Raw genomic sequence first — 22,751 nt, 5'->3', positions numbered from 1 at the left:
AGGTGCTCACACCTGCTTATACACACATACAAATGTCCCACCATCCAAACTAAGGTTTGGTGTTTCTGGGAGCCGTACTGGCTGCTGGGTCACAAAGGTGTGCTTCTATTGGTTGGCTGGCAGCAGTCAGGACAAGCCTGTGAATGCTAACCGCGCAATCAGAGCGGCAGGAGGTGGAACTGTGGCGAGGGTGGCTGTACACGTGAAGTGGCGGCTGGCTGGGCTGAATCGTGTCAGGGATGGTTTACCATGTTTCTGGAAAAAAGGTGTGAGCGAATGTTACTTAGGCTGATTTTGCTCGTGTTAGGTGACAGTTTGAGATAAACTAAAAGAGATTAAGAGACACGCCAGTTCCATGTGAGAGAACAACACCACCTGTGCGCATCTACAGACACACTGAGTGAGCCATGTGTGCTGCCATGGGATAAACACAGAAGGAGGGATCATGAGCAGAAACGTGTTTTACAGCCTATGACAGGGAGGTGTCGTTACTCTATTGAAAAGCTTAATGCCTAATGCGATCTCCCTTTGTTCTTTAATGGGAAGCCAGAGTTTTCAACTTGTCGAGCTTAAGGGTCCAGAAATAAACAAAAAAAGGATAAAAAGGACTTCAGACTACTGCTAAACTAGTTCTTTACAGGATACAATTTAGTCAATAAAGCAAACCGTATAGTAAGGACACCTGATTACAGTACTTCTACATAAAATACAAACTACTGTTTACACAGTTAATGTAGGTAAATAAAAAATCTGGTAGCAGAATAGTTGTTTTTGTAAAAAGGTTTATCATGGAGAAACAGCATAACACTTATTTCCAGCATCAGAAGCAGTAGTTGATGGTGGTCAGAGCATTGTGATTTGGATTCTGGTTGGTTTCATTTATGGTTCAACTACTTTACCAAAGCGAAGAACTGTGAAAAATGTTTGGTCCATGAAGCTAGAACACACCACTGGGTTATTCTACTAAATAATGCTTAACAATGATGGAATATTTCCATCAGTTTTTATATCTACATATTTCACAAAACATGGAACTGATACACTGATTTAGCAGGGTGAAAAAAGACTATATTGTTGTTGTGATTTTGCTTCTTTTTGGGTAACTGGACCAAATTAGACCAGCTCCATTCTAAAATCTAGCATATTAATCTTCACTGGATTATCCTACAATAATATGCAAATTCTTTCAATATATTTGTGGTCTTTGATATCTTTATTATGTAATAAAAATCACCATAATATGAGTTTGCTTGGCATCTAAACCAGACCCAGTTGAAGAACCTCATGATGAGTAAAAAACCCTGATCTGAGAGGGTTTACAGCCGAAAACAGACAAATAAAAAAATGTAAAATTACCCTTTTGTTTGCATATGTGAAAATTTACCCTCGTGCTCCTTGTCAGTCACTGAAAAATCCAAGCAATCAATGAGTTGGACAAAAACTAATTTTATGATGTAGCAAACCAAAGACAACAGAGGTCACCTGAATATAAATCAATGTAAAAACCTCTTTACTTTTTTAGAATTTCTGATTTTCATCTTCTAGACAATGGAAAAGAATTAAAATCTGGAAACACAAAAAATATTATAACAATTAACTATTTAGTTTTAGGGTTTCCTTGACAAATTAATGTTTTTCCATTATTATGGATCAAATTTAGGCAATTTCTTTTAAACTTGTTTAACCTACAAGTCCTCTAGTAAATTTACCTTACATACAGACATATAGTGCCTTGCAATAATAGGCAGAGCTCTTGAAGTTTTTACATTCTGACACATTACAACTAAAAATTCAGTACTGGCCCCATCATGCTGTGGGGAGACTTTTTGACAGTAGGGACAGAAAGGCTGGTCAGAGTTGATAGGAAGAAGATAGGTCAAGCATCTTATTGTGTCAGAATAGCTCAGTCAAAGTCCAGGCCCACATCAAATTGGGAATCTTGACTTCAAGATACACTCATCAGCCACTTTATTAGGTACACCTGTCCAACTGCTCGTTAACGCAAATTTCTAATCAGTCAATCACATGGCAGCAACTCAATGTAAACATGGTCAAGACGATCTGTTGCAGTTCAAACCGAGCATCAGAATGGGGAAGAAAGGTGATTTATGTGAACATGGCATGGTTGTTGGTGCCGGACGGGCTGGTCTGAGTATTTCAGAAACTGCTGATCTACCGGGATTTTCACGCACTACAATCTCTAGGGCTTACGAAGAATGGTCAGAAAAAAGAGAAAATATCCAGTTCTGTGGGCACAAATGCCTAGTTGATGCCAGAGGTCAGAGGAGAATGGCCAGACTGGTTTGAGCTGATAGAAAGGCAACAGTAACTCAAATAACCATTCGTTACAATCGAGGCATGCAGAAGAGCATCTCTGAACAATTCAATTCAAAGATACTTTATTGATCCCCGAGGGGAAATTAGAAAATTTCTGCGTCGAACCTTGAGGCAGATGGGCTACAGCAGTAGATGACCACACCGGGTGCCACTCCTGTGAGCTAGGAACAGGAAACTGAGGCTACAATTCGCACAGGCTCACCAAAATTGAACAATAGAAGATTGGAAAAACTGGTCTGATGAGTCTCAATTTCTGCTGCAACATTCGGGTTGGTAGGGTCAGAATTTGGCGTCAACAACATGAATGCATGGATCCATCCTGCCTTGTATCAACGGTTCAGGCTGGTGGTGGTGTAATGGTGTGGGGGATATTTTCTTGGAACACTTTGGGCTCCTTAGTACCAATTGAGCATCGTGTCACAGCCTACCTGAGTATTGTTGCTGACCATGTCCATCCCTTTATGACCACAGTGTACCCATCTTCTGATGGTTACTTCCAGCAGGATAACGTGCCATGTCATAAAGCACCAATCATCTCAGACTGGTTTCTTGAACGTGACAATGAGTTCACTGTAGTCAAATGGCCTTCACAGTCACCAGATCTCAATCCAATAGAGCATCTTTGGGATGTGGTGGAACGGGAGATTCACATCATGGACGTGCAGCCGACAAATCTGCAGCATCTGTGTGATGCTATCATGTCAATATGGACCAAACTCTCTGAGGAATGTTTCCAGTACCTTGTTGAATCTATGCCATGAAGGATTAAGGCAGTCCTGAAGGAAAAAGGGGGTCCAATCCGGTACTAGCAAGGTGTACCTAATAAAGTGGCCGGTGAGTGTATATCCAAACATCATCAGGAGTCATGTTCGGGTATTTTTAACTCACATGCTACAGATTTTTTCTTCCTTTAGAGTAGAACCCCATGTTTGTAAACTGCTGTTATCTTTTGGATTACAGCTGATGTAACTTTTCCTGGCAGGGTTTTAAGTTCATGCTTAAAATAAGCCCTCATCTGCTGATGTCTAAGACCTAAACCCTTCTAGTCCGTTTTCTGGATACATCAATAATGCTGGTGTCCAAACAGTGCATTGGAAGCCATCTGACCTTTGTTGAAGTCAGTTATACAAACATACAATGGTGGAGTTGAACTGAAGCAGCTGGATCCAGTCTCTTGGACAAGTGGGACTCTGTTTCAACTAAGACTAAACACGACACACCAGACACACAAACAATTGTGGTCACAGACAGTTTGAGACGGCTCTCTGAAGCAGCACTGCATAGGCCTTCAGAGGCTATAACTCAGACAGCAGGGTCCAGTCTTCAACGACATAAACTGTGTTCACAGCGGGAGCTTTGGTTAAAAATAGAGATTTTATAGTGGTGTTTTATTGCAATAAGAGGGCGCATGCCTCAAGTTCAGGTTTATAGCTTTAGTTGCGCTGAGTTGTCACTTTTCAGGCCTAGTTTCTTAATAAATGAGGAACAAGGCCATGGTTCCTGTGTTCATAAGTGTAATTGTTAAACTGAGGTGTTTTATTTATTTATTTATTGTTATTATTGTTATTAGATTTATGACCTTGAAGGTCTTTTCAAATTGCTCTCATTACAAATACAATATTCTAATCTTATATCATCTATATAATTTTCAAATCCTAAATATTGTTTTCCTTCGCTGTAAGCAGAAAACCATCATAATTAACAGAAATAAAGGCTTGAAAACCTCAGTCTGTGAGTAGGTAATCTATATGATGTGTTTCATTTAGTTAATTACTGAATATTCAATAATATTCTAATTTATTGCGATGCAACTGTACATGGTGTTCAAATGTTGTACATATAAAGATCTGAAAAATGCAGTGGAGTCAATACTTTGTCATTGTCCTGCTGGAAGGTTGACCATCCGCCCCAGTCTTAAGTCTTTCTTCCACGATAGCCCTGCACTTAGCTCCATTCATCTTTCATCAGCATCCCTATTCCTGACGAAGAAAAGTATCCCACAGTATGATGCTGCCACCACTATGCTCCACTGTGATGCATGCAGGTTAAACAGTTACATTTTTGTCATGTCTGAACAAAGCATCTCCTTCCACATGTTTGCTTCAAACTTTTGTGCTACTTTGTGTTGGTCTGTAGCATTAAATCCCAAAATACACAGTGGTTTTTTGCTTGTAACGATCAAAAAATGGTAAACATTTCAGTAGGCATTGATACTTTTGCAAGGCCCTAAATATGGAGCAGAAAACCCTTTCTAAGAAGAACGCTGATGCGATCACCTGTCCGTATTTGGAGGTAAATGTGGGGTTTACATAAAAAAGCCTTTAGTCATATTACTGATTTGGATTATAAGCCAAACGAAGTGGGTCTTTTTCTCAGTGGGGAGGCCCATCTACTGTAGCATTTTGAAAAGGAGCAGCTGGGGACTCCGTGTGGAGACAGTTGGCTGTTGGTAATGTAAAGTGTGATCTTGGTGAAAATTCCAGGCTTTATATAGTCCATGTATGGAGCTTTTCTCCTTTCTTCTTAATGTATTTATAAATCCAGTTAATATAGAACATGTCACGTTTTTAATAATACAGTGGGACAAACTTAATCCTGGACTTGTTTGGTATACTGCATGAATAAACTCAACACCAGCCATGTTCCTATAGTAAAGGAAAGCCCTTTTTCAGTCTATAGCAGGTGCATAAGGTGTGTTTTGGGCTCTAGGTTGCTGAAGGTTTTGTTCTCCCTAACTTAACTTCCCCAAACCTTTATATAACTAGGCTGTTTTCTGTGTATGTTTCCATCGTGGGGTCTAAGGGCCGGGCTGTTTATGTAGATTACGTCACCCAAAGCAGGGCCAGTCGTATTCCTGCAGGAGTGCGGCTGCAATCTGGGGACACAGATCTCCACCCACCAGAATAGTGGAGTTTAAATGTTGTGTATGCAAACAAAAATACAAAACTTGTGTTGAACTGATAATGAACAGAAACATGAACTGTGGAGGAGGATGAATGGAGGGATGACTGAAACAAAAAGCATATTATTTAACCAAGGAGAATTATTTATGCCCCAGCCTTTTAGGGGTAGATTTCTACCCATGTTTTTCTGACTTGGCCGTGGTTTGTGCAGTGGAAAAGCAGATGGGAGGAAAAACTACACCAGAAATGTTCCTGAGAAGGTTTCTTCAGTGGAATCACACCTTAAAATGACAATGTCTAACCTTCACGAACATGCTGAATCCAGTCTTCAGAAGGTCTGTGAGGCCTCCGGACATGTGTTCGATGTCGGGGCATTCGGCTCGGTCAGGGTGGAAGACTTCCTCCAGGATCTGTCGCAGGAACGGACGGTATGTGGCCTGGGAAAAATTCAAACATGGGGAGGATTCTTATAGATAAAAACCACTGTGGTGACAACACTTTCAGTAGTCAATGTTAAAATCAACTCTCTCTGCCTATAGTTAATATGAAGTCTTCCTTTTATCTCTTTACTGTGTCCTCCTCTTACCCTTCACAATTTTGTGTAAAATATCTCCCAACAGTGTTATAAACCGTTCATCTCAGCCAAATAGCCCTATGAGTCACTTCAGGAAGAGGAGCTTAAACACCTCTGCAGCCAAGACAGAACAATCCATTAAATGTGGCTAAAAACAGCATGTTGACCAGTCATGAGTGGGTGACGAAGCGGATAAATCAAGTTTAGAATCATTACTGCGAAAGAAGCAAAATAGAAACTAGGATTGTTTTATTTTCATTATAGCCAGCTATACTAATATATTACTGCATTTGTCAAATTTAGGGAATATTTCATCATACCTGAGTGCCACAGAACCTACTACCAGCACAAATCATTCAGAGTTCAACTCCCCACAGCTTTTTAAAGCAGGTAAGTAACATTTCAACACTGACAATCACAGTCTCTGGAGGTAGACTGCAACAATATATGGGTAATGATGTGTTGTCTGGAACCGAAGAGCGTGACTAGTTCTTTTAAACAAAAAACAGACCGTTTCCTAACAGGGAGGTTCTTCTATATCAAATATACGTGTGGCCACTTCTTGGCAATACAGAAATGGATGGAGTAAGCACTCTTTCCTTTCCTCAAAGATCATACTATGCAGAAAATGTAGATAAGATTCATTAGACGTGAAAAGAAGGGATTCTCCTCAACCACTAAAAACAGTCTTTGTTCCAAACACATTTGCCCCATGATTATAAAACAACTGCAGTTATGGCAGTAAGGGAAGCAAAGACCCAAAGCTGAGCGATAAGGATACTAAATAGTTCCAGTTATAAAGGTCAGTCAGTCATTTTCTATCGCTTCTTCCATAGTGGGTCGTGGGGAAGCTGGCGTCTATCTAGCAGTCTATGGGCGAGAGGTGGGGTACACCCTGGACGGGTCGCCAGTCCATCACAGCAGTTACAGAGGTTTTCACTTCTAATGTGTCCCCTTCAAGAACAGACATCTGTTGACACCCACAGATTGTGTTACTAAACAAATCACTGTCCTCTCCAAACATTCCTCCTGCATGTTTATGACACATTCTGGACAGAAACTAGGATTGTTTTATTTTGTGAGGTGTCTGGCAAATTGTGTGATTGGTTAGAATTCTGATGTGTATTTGGTTTCTATGACACAGGGTCCTCAAGGTCAAAGTCGGTCCTCAAGGGTCAGTGTCCTGCATGTTTTAAATGTTTCCCTGCTTCAGCACACCTGATTTCCATTGATGGCTGGTTAACAGGCTTTTGCTAAACAGCAGCCACCTGAATCAGGTGTGTTAAAGCAGGGAAACATCTAAAACATGCAGGAAACTGGCCCTCAAGGACCAACTTTGGACACCCCTGCTATGGCATCTTCCTAGGAGTAATACGCTTGAGTTCATGTGAAGTATGAAATAAAAAACTCCTCTATTGTTGTGTAGTATGTATTATCTTTAAACCATGCATTTAGAATAATTCTCTGATAGCTACACTACTGTAGTGGATATCAACCCTTACACATAAAATATGGACTGATAATGCACACATAATCTCACTGATTATGTGTGCAAAGGTTTTTCAGTTGCTCCTTGTTTACTGCTGCCATGTTTTACACAACTGCAAGATCTGTTAATAAAGTATTCTGGTGACACAGTTATGGTCAAAAAGAGAACAGAATCTTATTCTGTTTTTTATTTTCAGAAATAAAAGTACAAGCCTGAACACAACTGAAAAAAAAAGTTACAAATAAGGAAAATATGAGGAATTATGAAATATAGTCTTGCAAACACCTCTGCAACTGGGAACATTTCTTTAAATATAGCTAAAATCAGGCCTTCAACCAGTTTGAGTGGGGGATGATTCTGCTGAAGAATCAACAATTACTACCAAAATCTAAACTTTATAAGCTTTATTTTATTGTGAGAGATACTATGATCATTCTGGAATTGTCAAATGTATTATGTGTTTGTTGCTTAAACTCAAGCAGTTAAAGTCAACAATAAAACCTTTTCGTAAACATATTGATTCCATTACGTGAATCTTAAAAATGTGCATAAAGCATCTTTTACATGTTTTTTCTGTAGCTTTCAGTCTCCTTGATTTAACAATGTAATCTAATTATGTCTTCACTCATTCAGAAAAGCAGAGTTCAAATAAATACATGCCCTTGACAAAGCTAAAAAGCGGAACCTCAAATAAAGCTTCATAAATGGTTTCAAATATTCTGAATAGCTTACTGCTGAAGGGAAAAAAACCCAGTAACAAAGACTCAGCTTTTATGCCCAACTACCCAGGACAAAATGTAACATTTCTAGCCCTTAAAGCTGAAGGATCAAGAATTCAAAGCAGGGTTATATTTCATGAGTGAAATTTGCTGTCTCAGAGAACATTAAAGACCCAGATAAGTCTTGGCAGGGCTCAAAATAGCAGAAGTCTTTATATAAACATGATGGTCTGGAACACTGGACACATTCTTATTCTAGATGAGGCCAAGGCTGGTGACACATCAGGGCTTTATGCCAAAATCTGAGTGAAATAATGACTGGACTTTATCATTCATCATGTTGTCTAAAAACGATGTGAGCACTCAGATCTGAGCACATTTACCAAACTGTTGATTCAAGCTTAAAAAACACACCTAGAGATATGAAGTTGTATAAGGTTGATACCAGCCTCCCACTGTGACAAGCAGCCACAGTAGGACTTGAAAAATCCTGTGACCTGATTTTCCTAAAATAACATATGCCTTTACCAACATCACTCATGGGTCAGCGCGCAGAAGCGAACCTCGAAGTAAACAAAGTAGTGACTCATTGCATGCGCATACGAAACAACAGTGCCGCTGTTAACAGATCAAACCTGTGGTCCCGCATCTTTTCATTTTCATCTGGTTTTCACAAAGCCAAAAGCAGTCCAATTAAACCAACGCCTCGAACACCCACAGGACAAAAGCAGCATTAGAATTAGTCACATCATAATAAAACGACCTACATTTTGCTCTGCAAACACAGATATGCATGTATGAACACATAGCATCAAATGTGAGTATCAAGTTCCTCCACAGAGGGAGTGGGTGGGTGGGGTAATGGCGTCTAGGTGGAGGAAAAAAAAATAATGTTCCATAACAACATAGTCACACACTGACACAAACAAAGAGAAATATCAGGCTGGAATGTCTTTGGAAGGACTCCAGCAAAAGAAATAACCAGTATCGTTGTTCTGATTTGTTTCCCAAAAATGTGCCAAATTTTATTCATATGGTGTCATTTTACAGATTGAATAAACAGTCATGAGTTTATGGGCTAGTTTGTTGTATAAGGGGCTCAGCAACTCAATAAAGGTCAGCGTGTTCACATCACAGCTCACAAACCTATCAACAAAGCAATACGGAACAACATATTTTAGGTGGCGCTCTGATTTATCTCAATTTATCTGTGGGATTTTCTGGATAAACAGGGGCGTACCATAAAGACCCCAACTACTTAACAATGGACCATAATAATATGGCAGATGAATGAAGTTTTGGTTCTCTTATGTAACTCTCGTTTCTTTTCTTGGTAAACTTGCCAATAGCAGGAAAATTAAGCCTCCTCTCTCTGGAGAGCTCTGTTTATAGGTTCAGGTTCATTCTGTCACAGGTCTGACCATTTGTAGCTAATTTGAGTTCTACCTTTCTTGGAACAGCATTCAGTTTCTGCTCTCTGCTGGCATGAACAGTTATGACTCAAATAATAGGAGCATAATTAGTGCCAACAGAGCAACTGCCATGTCGTCATTAATGTCTGCTTACTCTGAGGTCTTAAATACACTGCACCACCAGTGCCACGTCCATACTTTTGGAGTTTAAACTTTTGTTTTTTTCCTGTTGGTTACATGAGCGCATCAGTAAATATCAATATATTTGATTAACAGAATTAATAGTGTGTTATACTATTTTAGCAGCAGTTAGAATAATTGTTGCATTTCTGTTTTAAATAAAAGCAGCTAGCTCATGTTATATATTTTATCTCCTATTTTTTAAACAACTTGATACTGTGGAATTTTACAAAAGGTTATACCCAAACAATTATATCGGCCCGACCTAGTCATGAGTGAAATAGAAATTAAGCTAAAGTTAAAACAAATATATTTGCTGTATTTCTGCTCTGTCTGATGAGTTGTCCTTAACAACAAAATGAATGATTTATATAACTTAGAGGAAAAAAAATGACAATGTGAAAGTGTCTCCTTATTAATGGCTTTTTAGACAGGATTCATTGAGACAAATACAGAACATATGATACAGATCATGACACTGGAGAGTACCTTGCCTCCTTTCAGGTGACATGTTCCTATGATAAAAAAGCACTCTGGTGACACAGAACAACTTGTCTCCATCTGGCCCCTAATAAACCTTTAATCTGGGATTCCAGGAAAATGGGACCTTTGTACACTAACAAAAAGCTGAACATTGACAGTCATCTGGTTCAACGAATATCCACCTTAGTGGACTCCAGCTGGGAGAAGCTGATGGATTTCTGATGTTTCTCGAGAACAGGCAGTAGCTGGCAGATTTCAAGCTCTTCTCCTTTCACAGTAAGTCATTTCCTTAATTCCACTGAAAGACGAGTGAACAGATCTGCCCTAACAGAAGGACTGCTGCTCATTTGCGTCAATAAGATGCTGACATATAATGTGAAATAGGTATCGTGCTTTTCTTTGTCTTCCAGATGTAGTAAGATTGACATTGAGTAGTGCCGTTCTGTAATTCAATCTTTGTTAATTAGAGAAATGGTTGTACTCTCTTTTCATGGTGACTGGATATAGTATAAGTCAAGTTAGAAGAGAATCCAATTGTTATCTTTCTGTTTCAGTTCTATATGTTTGCAAAAAATAAACTAATACAAAAATCTCAGACTGCCTTCCTCTTAGTGTCTCTTTAGACATAGAACGTTGTCCATTTTCATAACCCTTTAATTACATTTCTTGACATCTGAACATTTGGAGGCACATTTGTGCTCTGTAGATAAATCTTTTTTTTCATGAACTAGTGGCCTTTATTTTTCACATTTTGTTAAAGTAAGTTAACAGGAAATAGGACAGAGGGGGTGGACATGCACTAAACGTCAATGGACCAGGACCCGAACCCGCAACAGCCTGTGTCAATGACTAAGTCCTCCATATATGGGTTGAGCGCTTTACCCCTGATCATTGTCGTAATATCAATGTTTGCAATATAGCAATCTGAAAGGACTGTTTGGATGCAAAACTTGGTAGGATATCATATTTTAAAGTGCATATGTGCAAATTCTGCATGCCAATAATATTTTTGGCCTTTTGGGAAGATTTTCATTGCCCTTGATGCAAACACTTGTACTAAATAAAGCAAAGGGTGTTGTGTTTACCTAGAATAATAAAATGTGACATAAAAACGTGTGTCTGACCTGGTGGACTCCATTGCTTGCAGAATAGACAGAGCGCAGCTGCTTGAGGTGGTTTCTCATGTGTCTCAAACCTCGGAGGGTCTCAAACATCTTCTCCACAGCAGAATGGACACTTTCAGTACTCAGTTCCTCTGGGGTTGCACAGCCTGAGACACAAAGTAAGACACCAGAGTTTAACCCAAATGAGTCCTTTCTTTTAAGACTTTAAAGATAAAATTATAACATTGTCAGGATCTGTGGGTACCATTGCAGTAATAGTTTGTATCCCAAGTTCACGTGAATAAAACTCACCTCATGCTGCTTTAAAAGTGGCTAGAGAAAAGAAAAAAACTTTCAATAAAACATCTGGGTTTGTAAAAACAAAAAGCCATTTTATGTGGCATATTGCTTTTTGTGGGCTTAGCTGAGTATGCACTGAAAGCAATTACCAAGGTAAATATAAGCAAGTTTGAGGACAAGGTCTCCTTTATTTTAACTGCTATCTGATCAAAAGGTAATGTTCCAATCTTTTTAAAGAAGTGGGTGGAGAAGAGAAGACTGAAATCAGCCTGAAATGACAGTGCAGGTGATGAGAGAGAAGATGGAGCAACAGAAAGCAGTGGGAGGCTCAAGGAAAAACAGTAAAAGAAAACGACAGCTAAATTAAATAAACACATCCTGTGATGATAATTTTCCAACGTAACCAATGCCGGACCTCAGACTCACCATTACACCTTGTGTGAATCTTTAGGAAGGATTTCTACAGAAAATTGCACATGTTATTTATTGCAAAAGCATATTCCAATCCCTTTGCTGATTCTAGTATACAAGACACCAGGGCTAATTTTAAAATATGGTTAAATGTTTCCAAAGTGAAAAGCAAATTTTTTAAAACTGCCTTTTTTTGTCCCACAACTTTGGAATATATTTAAGACTTTAATCAGATACATATAGTATTTTGGAGGCTCTTCTTGAAACTGCTCTGAAAAAATGTGTAATCGATTTATTTAATGTTTTTTCATTATTAATTGAGCTGGATTTAAACTATATAACATCTACTTACATTTCATTTTAATTTAATTTCTCTAAATGTTTTTTTCTGTCTTGTTCTTCTTTTGATTTATGGTTATGCTGCCATTTTGACCAGGACTTTCTATAAAAAGATACTGTACCTCAACTGGACCTTTCCATCTAAAATAACGCTGTATTGTTATTATTCATGAGGAGGTCAATTATAGTATAAAACATCCAGCTGCACACCAGACCTGTACAAAACTACCAAGAACACCAGGAACACCGATGACTCCACAAGCACTGCAAAACATCACAGTGGCTATGACAGAGACACATAACCTTTGTGTTTTATGCAGCATGCCACATTCAGAGACCATCTGCTGTGGAAAGACTCAGAACACCTAGTTACTCCTGAAAAAGCTTGAGCCCCATGCAAGGCAGCTCTGCCTCCACTTGTGGGAGAACATGTGTATGGATGACTGACAATAGCTCTGCAGAGCACTTTGAAGCACTTTTAAGAGCAAAAGGCATTTTTAGAAGCGCAGACTATTGTGCATGTTCTGACTGATCTTCACTGACTGGAACTCTAAGTTCTTCCTTCCTCAAAGTCATGAGCTGAAATTTGGGTGTTGCTTACTTTCTCTGAGGATTGTTTGGCACACTCAGTGAAATAATCAGCAGCCAACTTTAAAAGAAACAGAAACCAAGCATTAACTTAAGAGATATAATAATAATCAGAGTCTATACCAGGAGTTGGCAAACTATTTGACTCGTGGGCCACAATGGGTTCTAAAATTTGACAGAGGGGCCGGCCCGGGAGCGGATGAATGTGGTTTTTGTGTGAACTAATATAAATGAAAGCCATAACATAAAAAAGGTTTTGTCCTCTAATACATAGTAAAGCATGGATATGCAAAGCTTCTTGTTCAAATTATTTTCCAAATGCAGTTTGCCCATGCCTGGTCTATACCCTTTAACAAAATCACCTTCTCTTATTTGTTAAGTCCTGTTAGATGTAAATTGCATAAGCTACTAACAAACAAAACTGTAAAAATAAGAAAGATTATTTTGTATTGTAAGCTCACCATTGGTGTATGTGCTGCACATGGCAAATTTTTCCTTTAAAAAATAAATTTACCCATTTTTTGCCCTTTTCATGCTAATTTGCTAAGCACTGCCACAACAATAGTGGCCACAACAGTGTACAACTCATAGGTCCTTTTCTTATCTTTACATTTCAAAATAAATCTTAGTTTATTTGAAGACCTGGTCAGCTGGCAACATTTTCGGTGTCATGTCACAATTTCTCATAGATGGATGTAACATTTAGACAACAGGATAAGGAATAAAGTCTAGAAACATATTCTCCATGCTGTTTTCTGCTTCTTACTTAGACATCAGATGGATGGATGGAGGAACAGATGAAAGAAATGGGTGGAGAGATTTATATAACATTTAAACAATGGGATAGGACAGGGGCCGCACCAGCAGCTATAGAGCCACATTTGGCCCTATGGCTCCTCCTTTGTGGCTCTTACAAAACCAAATAAGAAATGGTTTATGGAAATAGAAAAAAGAGTGGTTTTAGCAGTTTTAGCAGAATGCAAGTGCTTTATACCTGTCTTTCTTCATTTCCATATTTATGGAAAGGGCTTAATCAACTGGCCCTATGCTGCAAAATAAAGAGTTTTTTCCCCCTTTTGTATAGTTAGATGACTTATTTTGTTCTAAAATGTGAAAAAAGAAAAACATTTTAATTTCCTTAGCTTTCAAAATAAAACATTTCATTTAGTCAATATTTATAAAATCTATCTTTTTTGCAGCTCTAGACCAATTATATTGTATAGCAGCTGGTGCAAAAGTGACTCTATGATTTGAAAAGGTAGCTGCACCCTGGGATGGAGAATAACATCTGGAAATACAAATATTTTCCATACTCATTTTTCTTTTTCCATACTTGTATGGAATTCCATACTTTTCCAGACTGTGTAAACACCCTGTATTAAAACAACACCAGCGAGCTGCCAACTGTGTGAGCCTAGTGGATCAGCAGGCTGGTTATTTTGAGCCTTTCTTCTGAAAGTTGAACCTACATGCCTTTTTTTTTGACAGTGACAGTGCAGACAACAAAGATGAAATGAAAATCTGCAAACAGAATAACTGGGAATGAAACCAGCCACTTTCTGCCAAATCTACTCACGCAAAGTTGGAATGCAAAGCTTTGGCTTCTACTTCAGCATGATAAGGTTTTGCTTTTTGGGGGATGAAAACAGCTGCATGTGGTTTAAAAAAAAAAAAAGAAAAGAAAATGAGAACCATCAGAGTAGATCAAAACAGTGAAGCTGGGTGGTGGACACCAAACCACTGAGCTGAAACGATAAGGGCACATATAAAGAGCAAAGCTTCAGGTTCATGTCAAAACTCACTGGATTCATCCACTATCCCACAGCTTTGCAATAAAGCATCAGACACTTTGTTAATGAAAAAAACAGCATACAACAGACGGAACTCAAAGCTAACCCAGCCAACCAGAAACTACAGAGCAGTGCAAAAGTATTAAAACCCAACGAACATGAACTATTCGCCCATTTTGTTACATCACAACCATAAACTTTTACAGGAATTGTACTATATGTGACGCAGCAACTCAAAGTAACACACAATCGAGAAACAGACATAAAATAATACATGGTTCTCTTTTAAATAAAAACAGTCTGAAACATGTGAGCTTTAAATTAAAGGTGCTCTGCTCAGGTGAGACCAAAATTATGACTTACATTCAAAATGTGTGTGGTACTACACTGACACTACGAACAACTCTGAACACAACATCCTGTCAGTGAAATATGGTAATGGCAGAACCATGCTGTGAGCATGCTTTCTTTCAGCAGGGAGAGGGAAGCTGGTGAGAGCTGATGGAGCTGAATACAGAACATTCCAGGAAGAAAATCTGTGAAAGACTTTAGATTGGGGTGGAGGTTCACTTTCCAGCAGCTCAAGGACCCTAAACATACAGCCAGAGCAACAATAGAATGGTTTAGATCAAAGCATATGTGTGTGTTAAAATGACCTAGACAAAGCAAAGACCAGAAGAGTAAAAAAAAAGAAAGCCGTAGCGTTTTTATTCTAGTTTACAATTGTGCACTTTGTTTTGGTCTACTATATAAAACTCCAATAAAACACCTCAAAGTTTGTGTTTATAATATGATCAAATATTAAAAAGCTAAAATATTTCTTTTGCAAGGCATTGTGAATTCTAAAATAATGAATACACTTGATAATGTTCTACAAGACATTAAAGAGCATTTCAGCCTGCCAGGCACTTTCCAACCCTTGATTGGACCAGGGATGATTTCTGCAATCACAGATGTACCATCAAGCCCCAGAAAGTCTTATTTTAAAATTAAATAACTACAAAGGAGGTCCCATTGTGAAGTAGACCTTCCATCTGAATAAATGCCAGACACAGATACTGTAGATAAGTAATACCTAAAGTCTGAAGATGAGAACATGCGATGGAAATATCCTTTCATGATCACTGGAGTTTATTATAGACTGTTATATACTGTTCCTTATTTAGTTTGACCTAACAATATATGGTGAATATGCCATTGTCCCCAGAGTTTGTTATTGCAGACTGAGTAGCTTGACTTTTTCTGGTCTGGAGTCTAAGTTATTTTGCCTGTTTTTACAGGCCACATCACATTAATCGCTAAGTGCATTTGATTTTAAGTGACTATCTTCAGGAACCTGAAATGTCAGGCTTGCTGTCTTGTCTTGGCCTGGCTAAGATGTAAACATTTGGGAATTACAGCAGGGCTTAGAGTGATGATTTACTCAGATGTGGGTCTTATCTTACCTAAGACCTGCAGAGGAGAAACACATAAAAAGTAACCAAGAAAACAAACTAAAGCTGAAAATAGTTAATATAAGGAAAATGAATAATCTTATGTTAAAGCAAAATTTACTAAAATGGGCTGCTGATGGTGTGTTTAAATAGGAGTGCTCTGCAATGTAAGTTCCTGAGAAATCAAGGCTTAGCAGAAGAAGCAAGGTAGGTCTGTTAGAGTGCTGTTGCGTGTTTGCAGCAGCTAACTGGATGACTTGTTGCCAAAGCATACAGTGCAGGTCCCTGAGTGGGTGTGGGGCTGAGCTGGGCTGGTGGATGCAGGCTCCCCCGACACAGTCTGTGGTTTTGGATGTTGATTGTGCCATTGCGGCTCCTGAGGAGGAGCAGCACCTGGTGCTAACCTGCGAACATCTTACTTGGCCGTGAAGCTGAACACCTGCGTCTAAACCTGCGTCACGTGGCGTCGCCTTGGTGTTTCACTTACTGGCGCTGCTTTGCAATCTGATGTCTCCCATTCAGAGTTGCGGTTTGTTCTATTTAGGTAAATAATAAGTGCTTACTGAAAAGCCGCCTGACTCTGTTCTAGTATAATCCCTCCTCTTTACATGATTAAAGCTTTTGTGAGACGAGGCACATGCTGGGAAATGTGCAGTCATTTAAACAGCTCTTCATATGCCTGAGTGCAACTTCTATTTTCATCTACGCATTTACTTCCAGAAGCAACAGTTCCAAATGTTTACAGTCTGACTCAATATTTCACCGTGCTGCTAAGAGACCAAAAGATTAGAAAAAAAGACATTTAGCATGTTGTTGCCACAAAGCCCGACATAAGAGTGCAGGGAGGAATGTCTGATTGAGGGTTTTCCTAACTGGTTCTCACAGAGCTGGAGGTGAGCAATAGTTACTCCGTGAGGTGTAAGGGTAACCTGTGATGCCTCGAAGGTGGAAGGAGCCAACCAGAGGAGCACGGAGGAATGTGTCACTAATAAACAGAACTGAAAAAAGGGTTACAAAGAAAAGACGAAACAGTGGAGAAACAAGTAACACAATCAAAGATGATGGTAAAAAAAAATATAGTAATGTGATTTACAGATTGAAACATTAGTCAGTTTAAGGTGATCAACTTTCAGCCATGTTGGTCAGGTCTGATGTCATCAGAATGAACAATATGTAGATTACACATAACAAAAGCCTTCTAACAACCACCAATTATAGTAATGTGGATGGATAGCTTCCTTTATGGATAGGTTCATGTCAGTGGCCCTGCACCTTGTCTCTTAGGAACAAACAATATAAAGCTCTAATATCCCCCATCCCTCTTTTGCAAAGGGTGAACAACATTTCTAATTCAAGAAGCCATTTCTTGTTTCATAAAAATAAAACTTATCTAGAGCCAAAAAAGCTACTTGAAAGGTGAAAAAAAACAACCTTGTAAAGCTTTATGCATATAAACTATATGAAGAGTTGTTTTATTGTGAAATTGTGGAGCTAAAATAAATTATATTTCTATTTTTAGATTTAGATAAAAAGACAAACATCAAAATCTTACATGAAAAAAGAAAACATTCTCTTGTAGAATGAGGCCAGCCATATCCTTTCCATATTTATGAAAAACAAAATAAGAAAAATGGGTAGCCCACTTAAAAAAAACATTGTTTATATGTAGATGGCTTAGTAATAGTTCCAGCTTAATAAAGAGCCACATGTGGCTCTGCATTTCAATGGTGTAGGAAGATACAGATACACTCCAGTATTCTCTTTTGCATGTATTCGTTTGACACAGCGAGACACATCACCAGTTAAGAAGTGCTGCCCACCCTATTAATGTTGCAAGTCTGAGGTGCCAGATATACTACACATACACACCAGTTCAATGAAATCAACACAAGCGATCTCACATGTTGTAAATCTCAGGCTGCGCTATGGAGACATTTTGTTTGAGAAGATTTAACCATGTTAACATGACAAAGGCTCGGAGCGGTTCCAACTGATGGTGACCTGACCTTACTTTCTAAAACAATTCAGCTAATGATTATTTGACTACTTTGGAACACTCTGAGACTGTGTATATAGCATCTCCTTCATCTCCGGATCAACTAGTATGGGGGAAGGTGGGGGAGCACAAAAAGAACTGGATACACATGTTACATTTGTCATGACAGTCACTCATGTCAAATATAATGCACCCCATCCTGACACAGTTAAATGCTGTGAATTTTACAAATTACATCCTAACACACACTAAAGAAAATGGGTGCACATCAAACAGTAAACACATCTTTCATAGATGTGAGAGAACATATCTACTTCATAACCAGTTACAGTTATAATACAGTAAGTCAAATGCCAGTTGGTAAATAGTTATCAATATAAAGAAGGCGAAGCAACTACAACAAGTGACTGACTTTGCTACAATCCTTCATCCTGAGCAAACATGTGGCAACAGTGGAGAGGAATCACTCCGGAAAACCTAGGCTCAGTATGAGGGTTGACCAGCCATGAATGGTTTAGATTCAAGCAAACAATCAACTCAAAAAAAGAACAAAACAAAGTCATGTTTTTATCATGTTTTATGCGGCCTTCTAGCTCTTCTAAATCAAGTCGGCCCTTCACAGTTTCAAACATGCAAAAGAGACACTTTTTATGGGATTGTCCAAATCATGCCTCTTTTTGTACGTTTTACAACACCTATCAACAGTAGGTTGCTCATTGTTATTTTGGTTTGATTAAGAGTTAGCTGCTCTATGCAAGGATCAGACCACAACCAATGGAGCGTGATTTACAACCTTCAGAAAATAATACACACAAGATCTGAGCATTTATATGAACATATATTTATATAATTCATTAGAATACTTCCTTATCAATGGAACTGGTTAAGTACATATAGGACAAAGTGAGTGTTACTGAAAAGGTACTGACCCATAGCCTCTATAGAATATCTCAGTTAGCCATTAATCATTGCAGGGTGCTGTTACGTCTGCCACGTCTACCTATGTCTATCCACCTACAACATAATGCTGCTTATATGTTTCTGGGAAGCTGGGATTCTGAACTCCTTTGTTTTTAAAAGCAAACTCTCATAAACAGTCATATGGTTCACCTAACAAAGAATGTTTAATACTGCCTGTGGTCAGGAAACATAATTTCTTCATTATTGTCCTTTGATTGTTTCACAGTGGAAAGTTGGAACTTGGGTTTGTCCATTTGCTATTGATGAAATAGCAATCAACATATGATATAAGAAGAATATTAAAGAAAACATATTTTTGCAAGCCTGCTGGGCACAGTTCTAACACACTGTTTTACTGGCATTTCACAACTCATAAAAGTATTAGTTAACATTTTAAACTCTGTATAGCATCTTCAAGTAGGTATTAATAGTTAGAGCAGCAAGGAATACAAAAGTAGCAGTCTCTGTGTGTGCATTCCCTCAACAACCTAGACCCTTACCTTAAATGTGAGATTTCAAAAGGCTGCCAAAATTTCCCAACCCAACATGTTCCATGAGAGACAGGTGGAAAGCTCAACTGCTGTTATACCGATGCATATCTCAATCTCTCTTGCAGCCTGAATAAACCACAGATGTTTTGACGGATAGTAGAAAATACAGTTTCCTTTCAAATAGCCTATTAAGTTTCCATGCTTCCAATAACTTAAAAAACCTCACGGATACTAAAAACAACTAGTTGCCGGTCATGGCTGATTAAGCTAAAAACTCGCTGGTTTCTTGTTCCATCTCTAGTATAAATATTTGTTTTTAATGATTCCCATTAAAAGCCAAGAAGAAGAAGAAACACTGGATCATGAGATTCTGACCTATAAATGACAGAATGGTTGGCTGTTTTGTTACTTCACCGTTCCTTGCTAAAATTGCTAAAAAGAGGAACCAAACAAACTATCCGCAATCATATTGCAGACCAGGAAAATGTTATTGTTAAAAAAATCCAAATGCCGGTCAAATATGTTTGGACTCGTCTGGAAGGTTACTGTACCCTGTGAAGTCCACCAGCTTATAAATCTTACATGGCAAGTAATGCCTCAGTGGGTACTGACATTAATTTGCTTCCAGAATGAAATTTCCATGGTGGCTTAAGGTTGTAGGACTGAGCTCAAAAGCAAGCAAATCCTGTGGCAAAGAGCAGGACTAAGCTGCAACAACTAAAATGGGAACATTGGTATTTTGATAAAAAAACAGAAGGACTTTTTTTGTATATCTCCGGAATACTATTTCCCATATAAAGCATATTTTGACTTTTGTATACTTTTTGTAGATCACATTAATAGCTGGGTGTTTTAGTTGTCAGCAAAACCTTGCTGAAACAATAAAGAATAGAACATAGAGAGGGGCAGAGGGTAGAAAAAGACCAAAGCTCCAAGCACGTCTGTTCATTATCACTCACTGCCTCGCTGTTCTGCTCACCGGATATAAGGTCTCTGCTGCAGAAGAACACAGAGGGAACATTGAATTAGAAACACACAGTCTGTTACCTCAACAACCCTCCAAACACGGCAATAGCTCAACCTCCGCTCCGACCCCACCATCAAAAATAATCACTCTGCACTTATCACAGGAATGTAGAGAACGAGACTATTTATAAATATCCAAGCCTATTCTGAAAACTGATCAGAAATGCTATTCTGGTCTGAGAAAAGTATGAGACTGCGTGAAATTTTGGAGAAACGCAAACAGAGGAGGAGAGGAAGACATGCAGCAAATTACTATATTTTTTAGAAGGCATTTATATGAATCCATGAAATCCTGTGTAGAAGGCTGTGGAGGAAAAGTTCTCTGCTACTGCATTTTAGGATGAAAGAGGAGAGATGTAGAAATGGTGGGATATAAGATATAAATTCTTATCGTACCCCTTTTCCTTTACATAATACTGACTGTCATTGTGTGATTCATATGGTCAGAGGATGGCTGCTTCCACACAGTACAATACAGTAAAGTAAAGTAAAGTACGGTAAGGTGTAAGGTAAGGTAAGGTAAGGTAAGGTGTAAGGTAAGGTGTAAGGTAAGGTGTAAGGTAAGGTGTAAGGTAAGGTGTAAGGTAAGGTGTAAGGTAAGGTGTAAGGTAAGGTAAGGTAAGGTGTAAGGTAAGGTAAGGTAAGGTAAGTGTAGGATCATGAGACTATCAAATGGAAAACACAGACTGAGGTAATGTACACACAAAGTGCTAGAAAAAAATAAAGCACTGCAAGATAATTGATTCTATCTTAAAGGTTCGCTGTATGAGACATTTGGGGTAATTTGCAGGCACCATTGTGTTATAATATTATCGGAAATGTACTAGGTTTTACTCAAACAATGGTAATATGTATAGGCTAGAGTTTATTTTTTGGCTACCGTTAAATAATCTTTTTATGTTAATTTCCTTTTTAAAAACAGTGCAGACCTTCTTCCATTTGGTTGCTTAAAAGGAGCTCTAAAGACTTGGCTAGAAATTGCTTTATACAGGTCCTTCTCAAAATATTAGCACATTGTGATAAAGTTCATTATTTTCCATAATGTCATGATGAAAATTTAACATTCATATATTTTAGATTCATTGCACACTAACTGAAATATTTCAGGTCTTTTATTGTCTTAATACGGATGATTTTGGCATACAGCTCATGAAAACCCATAATTCCTATCTCACAAAATTAGCATATTTCATCCGACCAATAAAACAAAAGTGTTTTTAATACAAAAAACGTCAACCTTCAAATAATCATGTACAGTTATGCACTCAATACTTGGTCGGGAATCCTTTTACAGAAATGACTGCTTCAATGCGGCGTGGCATGGAGGCAATCAGCCTGTGGCACTGCTGAGGTCTTATGGAGGCCCAGGATGCTTCGATAGCGGCCTTTAGCTCATCCAGAGTGTTGGGTCATGAGTCTCTCAACGTTCTCTTCACAATATCCCACAGATTCTCTATGGGGTTCAGGTCAGGAGAGTTGGCAGGCCAATTGAGCACAGTGATACCATGGTCAGTAAACCATTTACCAGTGGTTTTGGCACTGTGAGCAGGTGCCAGGTCATGCTGAAAAATGAAATCTTCATCTCCATAAAGCTTTTCAGCAGATGGAAGCATGAAGTGCTCCAAAATCTCCTGATAGCTAGCTGCATTGACCCTGCCCTTGATAAAACACAGTGGACCAACACCAGCAGCTGACACGGCACCCCAGACCCTCACTGACTGTGGGTACTTGACACTGGACTTCTGGCATTTTGGCATTTCCTTCTCCCCAGTCTTCCTCCAGACTCTGGCACCTTGATTTCCGAATGACATGCAGAATTTGCTTTCATCCAAAAAAAGTACTTTGGACCACTGAGCAACAGTCCAGTGCTGCTTCTCTGTAGCCCAGGTCAGGCGCTTCTGCCGCTGTTTCTGGTTCAAAAGTGGCTTGACCTGGGGAATGCGGCACCTGTAGCCCATTTCCTGCACACGCCTGTGCACGGTGGCTCTGGATGTTTCTACTCCAGACTCAGTCCACTGCTTCCGCAGGTCCCCCAAGGTCTGGAATCGGCCCTTCTCCACAATCTTCTTCAGGGTCCGGTCACCTCTTCTCGTTGTGCAGCGTTTTCTGCCACACTTTTTCCTTCCTACAGACTTCCCACTGAGGTGCCTTGATACAGCACTCTGGGAACAGCCTATTCGTTCAGAAATGTCTTTCTGTGTCTTACCCTCTTGCTTG

General features: G+C 38.9%; 1 protein-coding gene across 1 annotated transcript in view; it reads right to left on the bottom strand.

The window, feature by feature from the left end:
- scfd2 (sec1 family domain containing 2) overlaps window positions 1–22,751 on the bottom strand; it is a 148,349-nt gene that overhangs the window by 6,698 nt on the left and 118,900 nt on the right. Inside the window, exons 6-7 of the mRNA XM_047374573.1 lie at window positions 11,222–11,367; window positions 5,543–5,677 (exon numbers count right to left, since the gene is read on the bottom strand). Coding sequence (XP_047230529.1) covers window positions 5,543–5,677; window positions 11,222–11,367 — 281 coding nt within the window. The remainder of the gene's footprint in view (window positions 1–5,542; window positions 5,678–11,221; window positions 11,368–22,751) is intronic.

Source organism: Girardinichthys multiradiatus, chromosome 9, assembly GCF_021462225.1.
Source record: "Girardinichthys multiradiatus isolate DD_20200921_A chromosome 9, DD_fGirMul_XY1, whole genome shotgun sequence".
NCBI classification, from domain to species: Eukaryota; Metazoa; Chordata; class Actinopteri; order Cyprinodontiformes; family Goodeidae; genus Girardinichthys; species Girardinichthys multiradiatus.
Note: the sequence above shows the minus strand (reverse complement) of the source record. Positions and strands in the feature narration are given on the sequence as shown.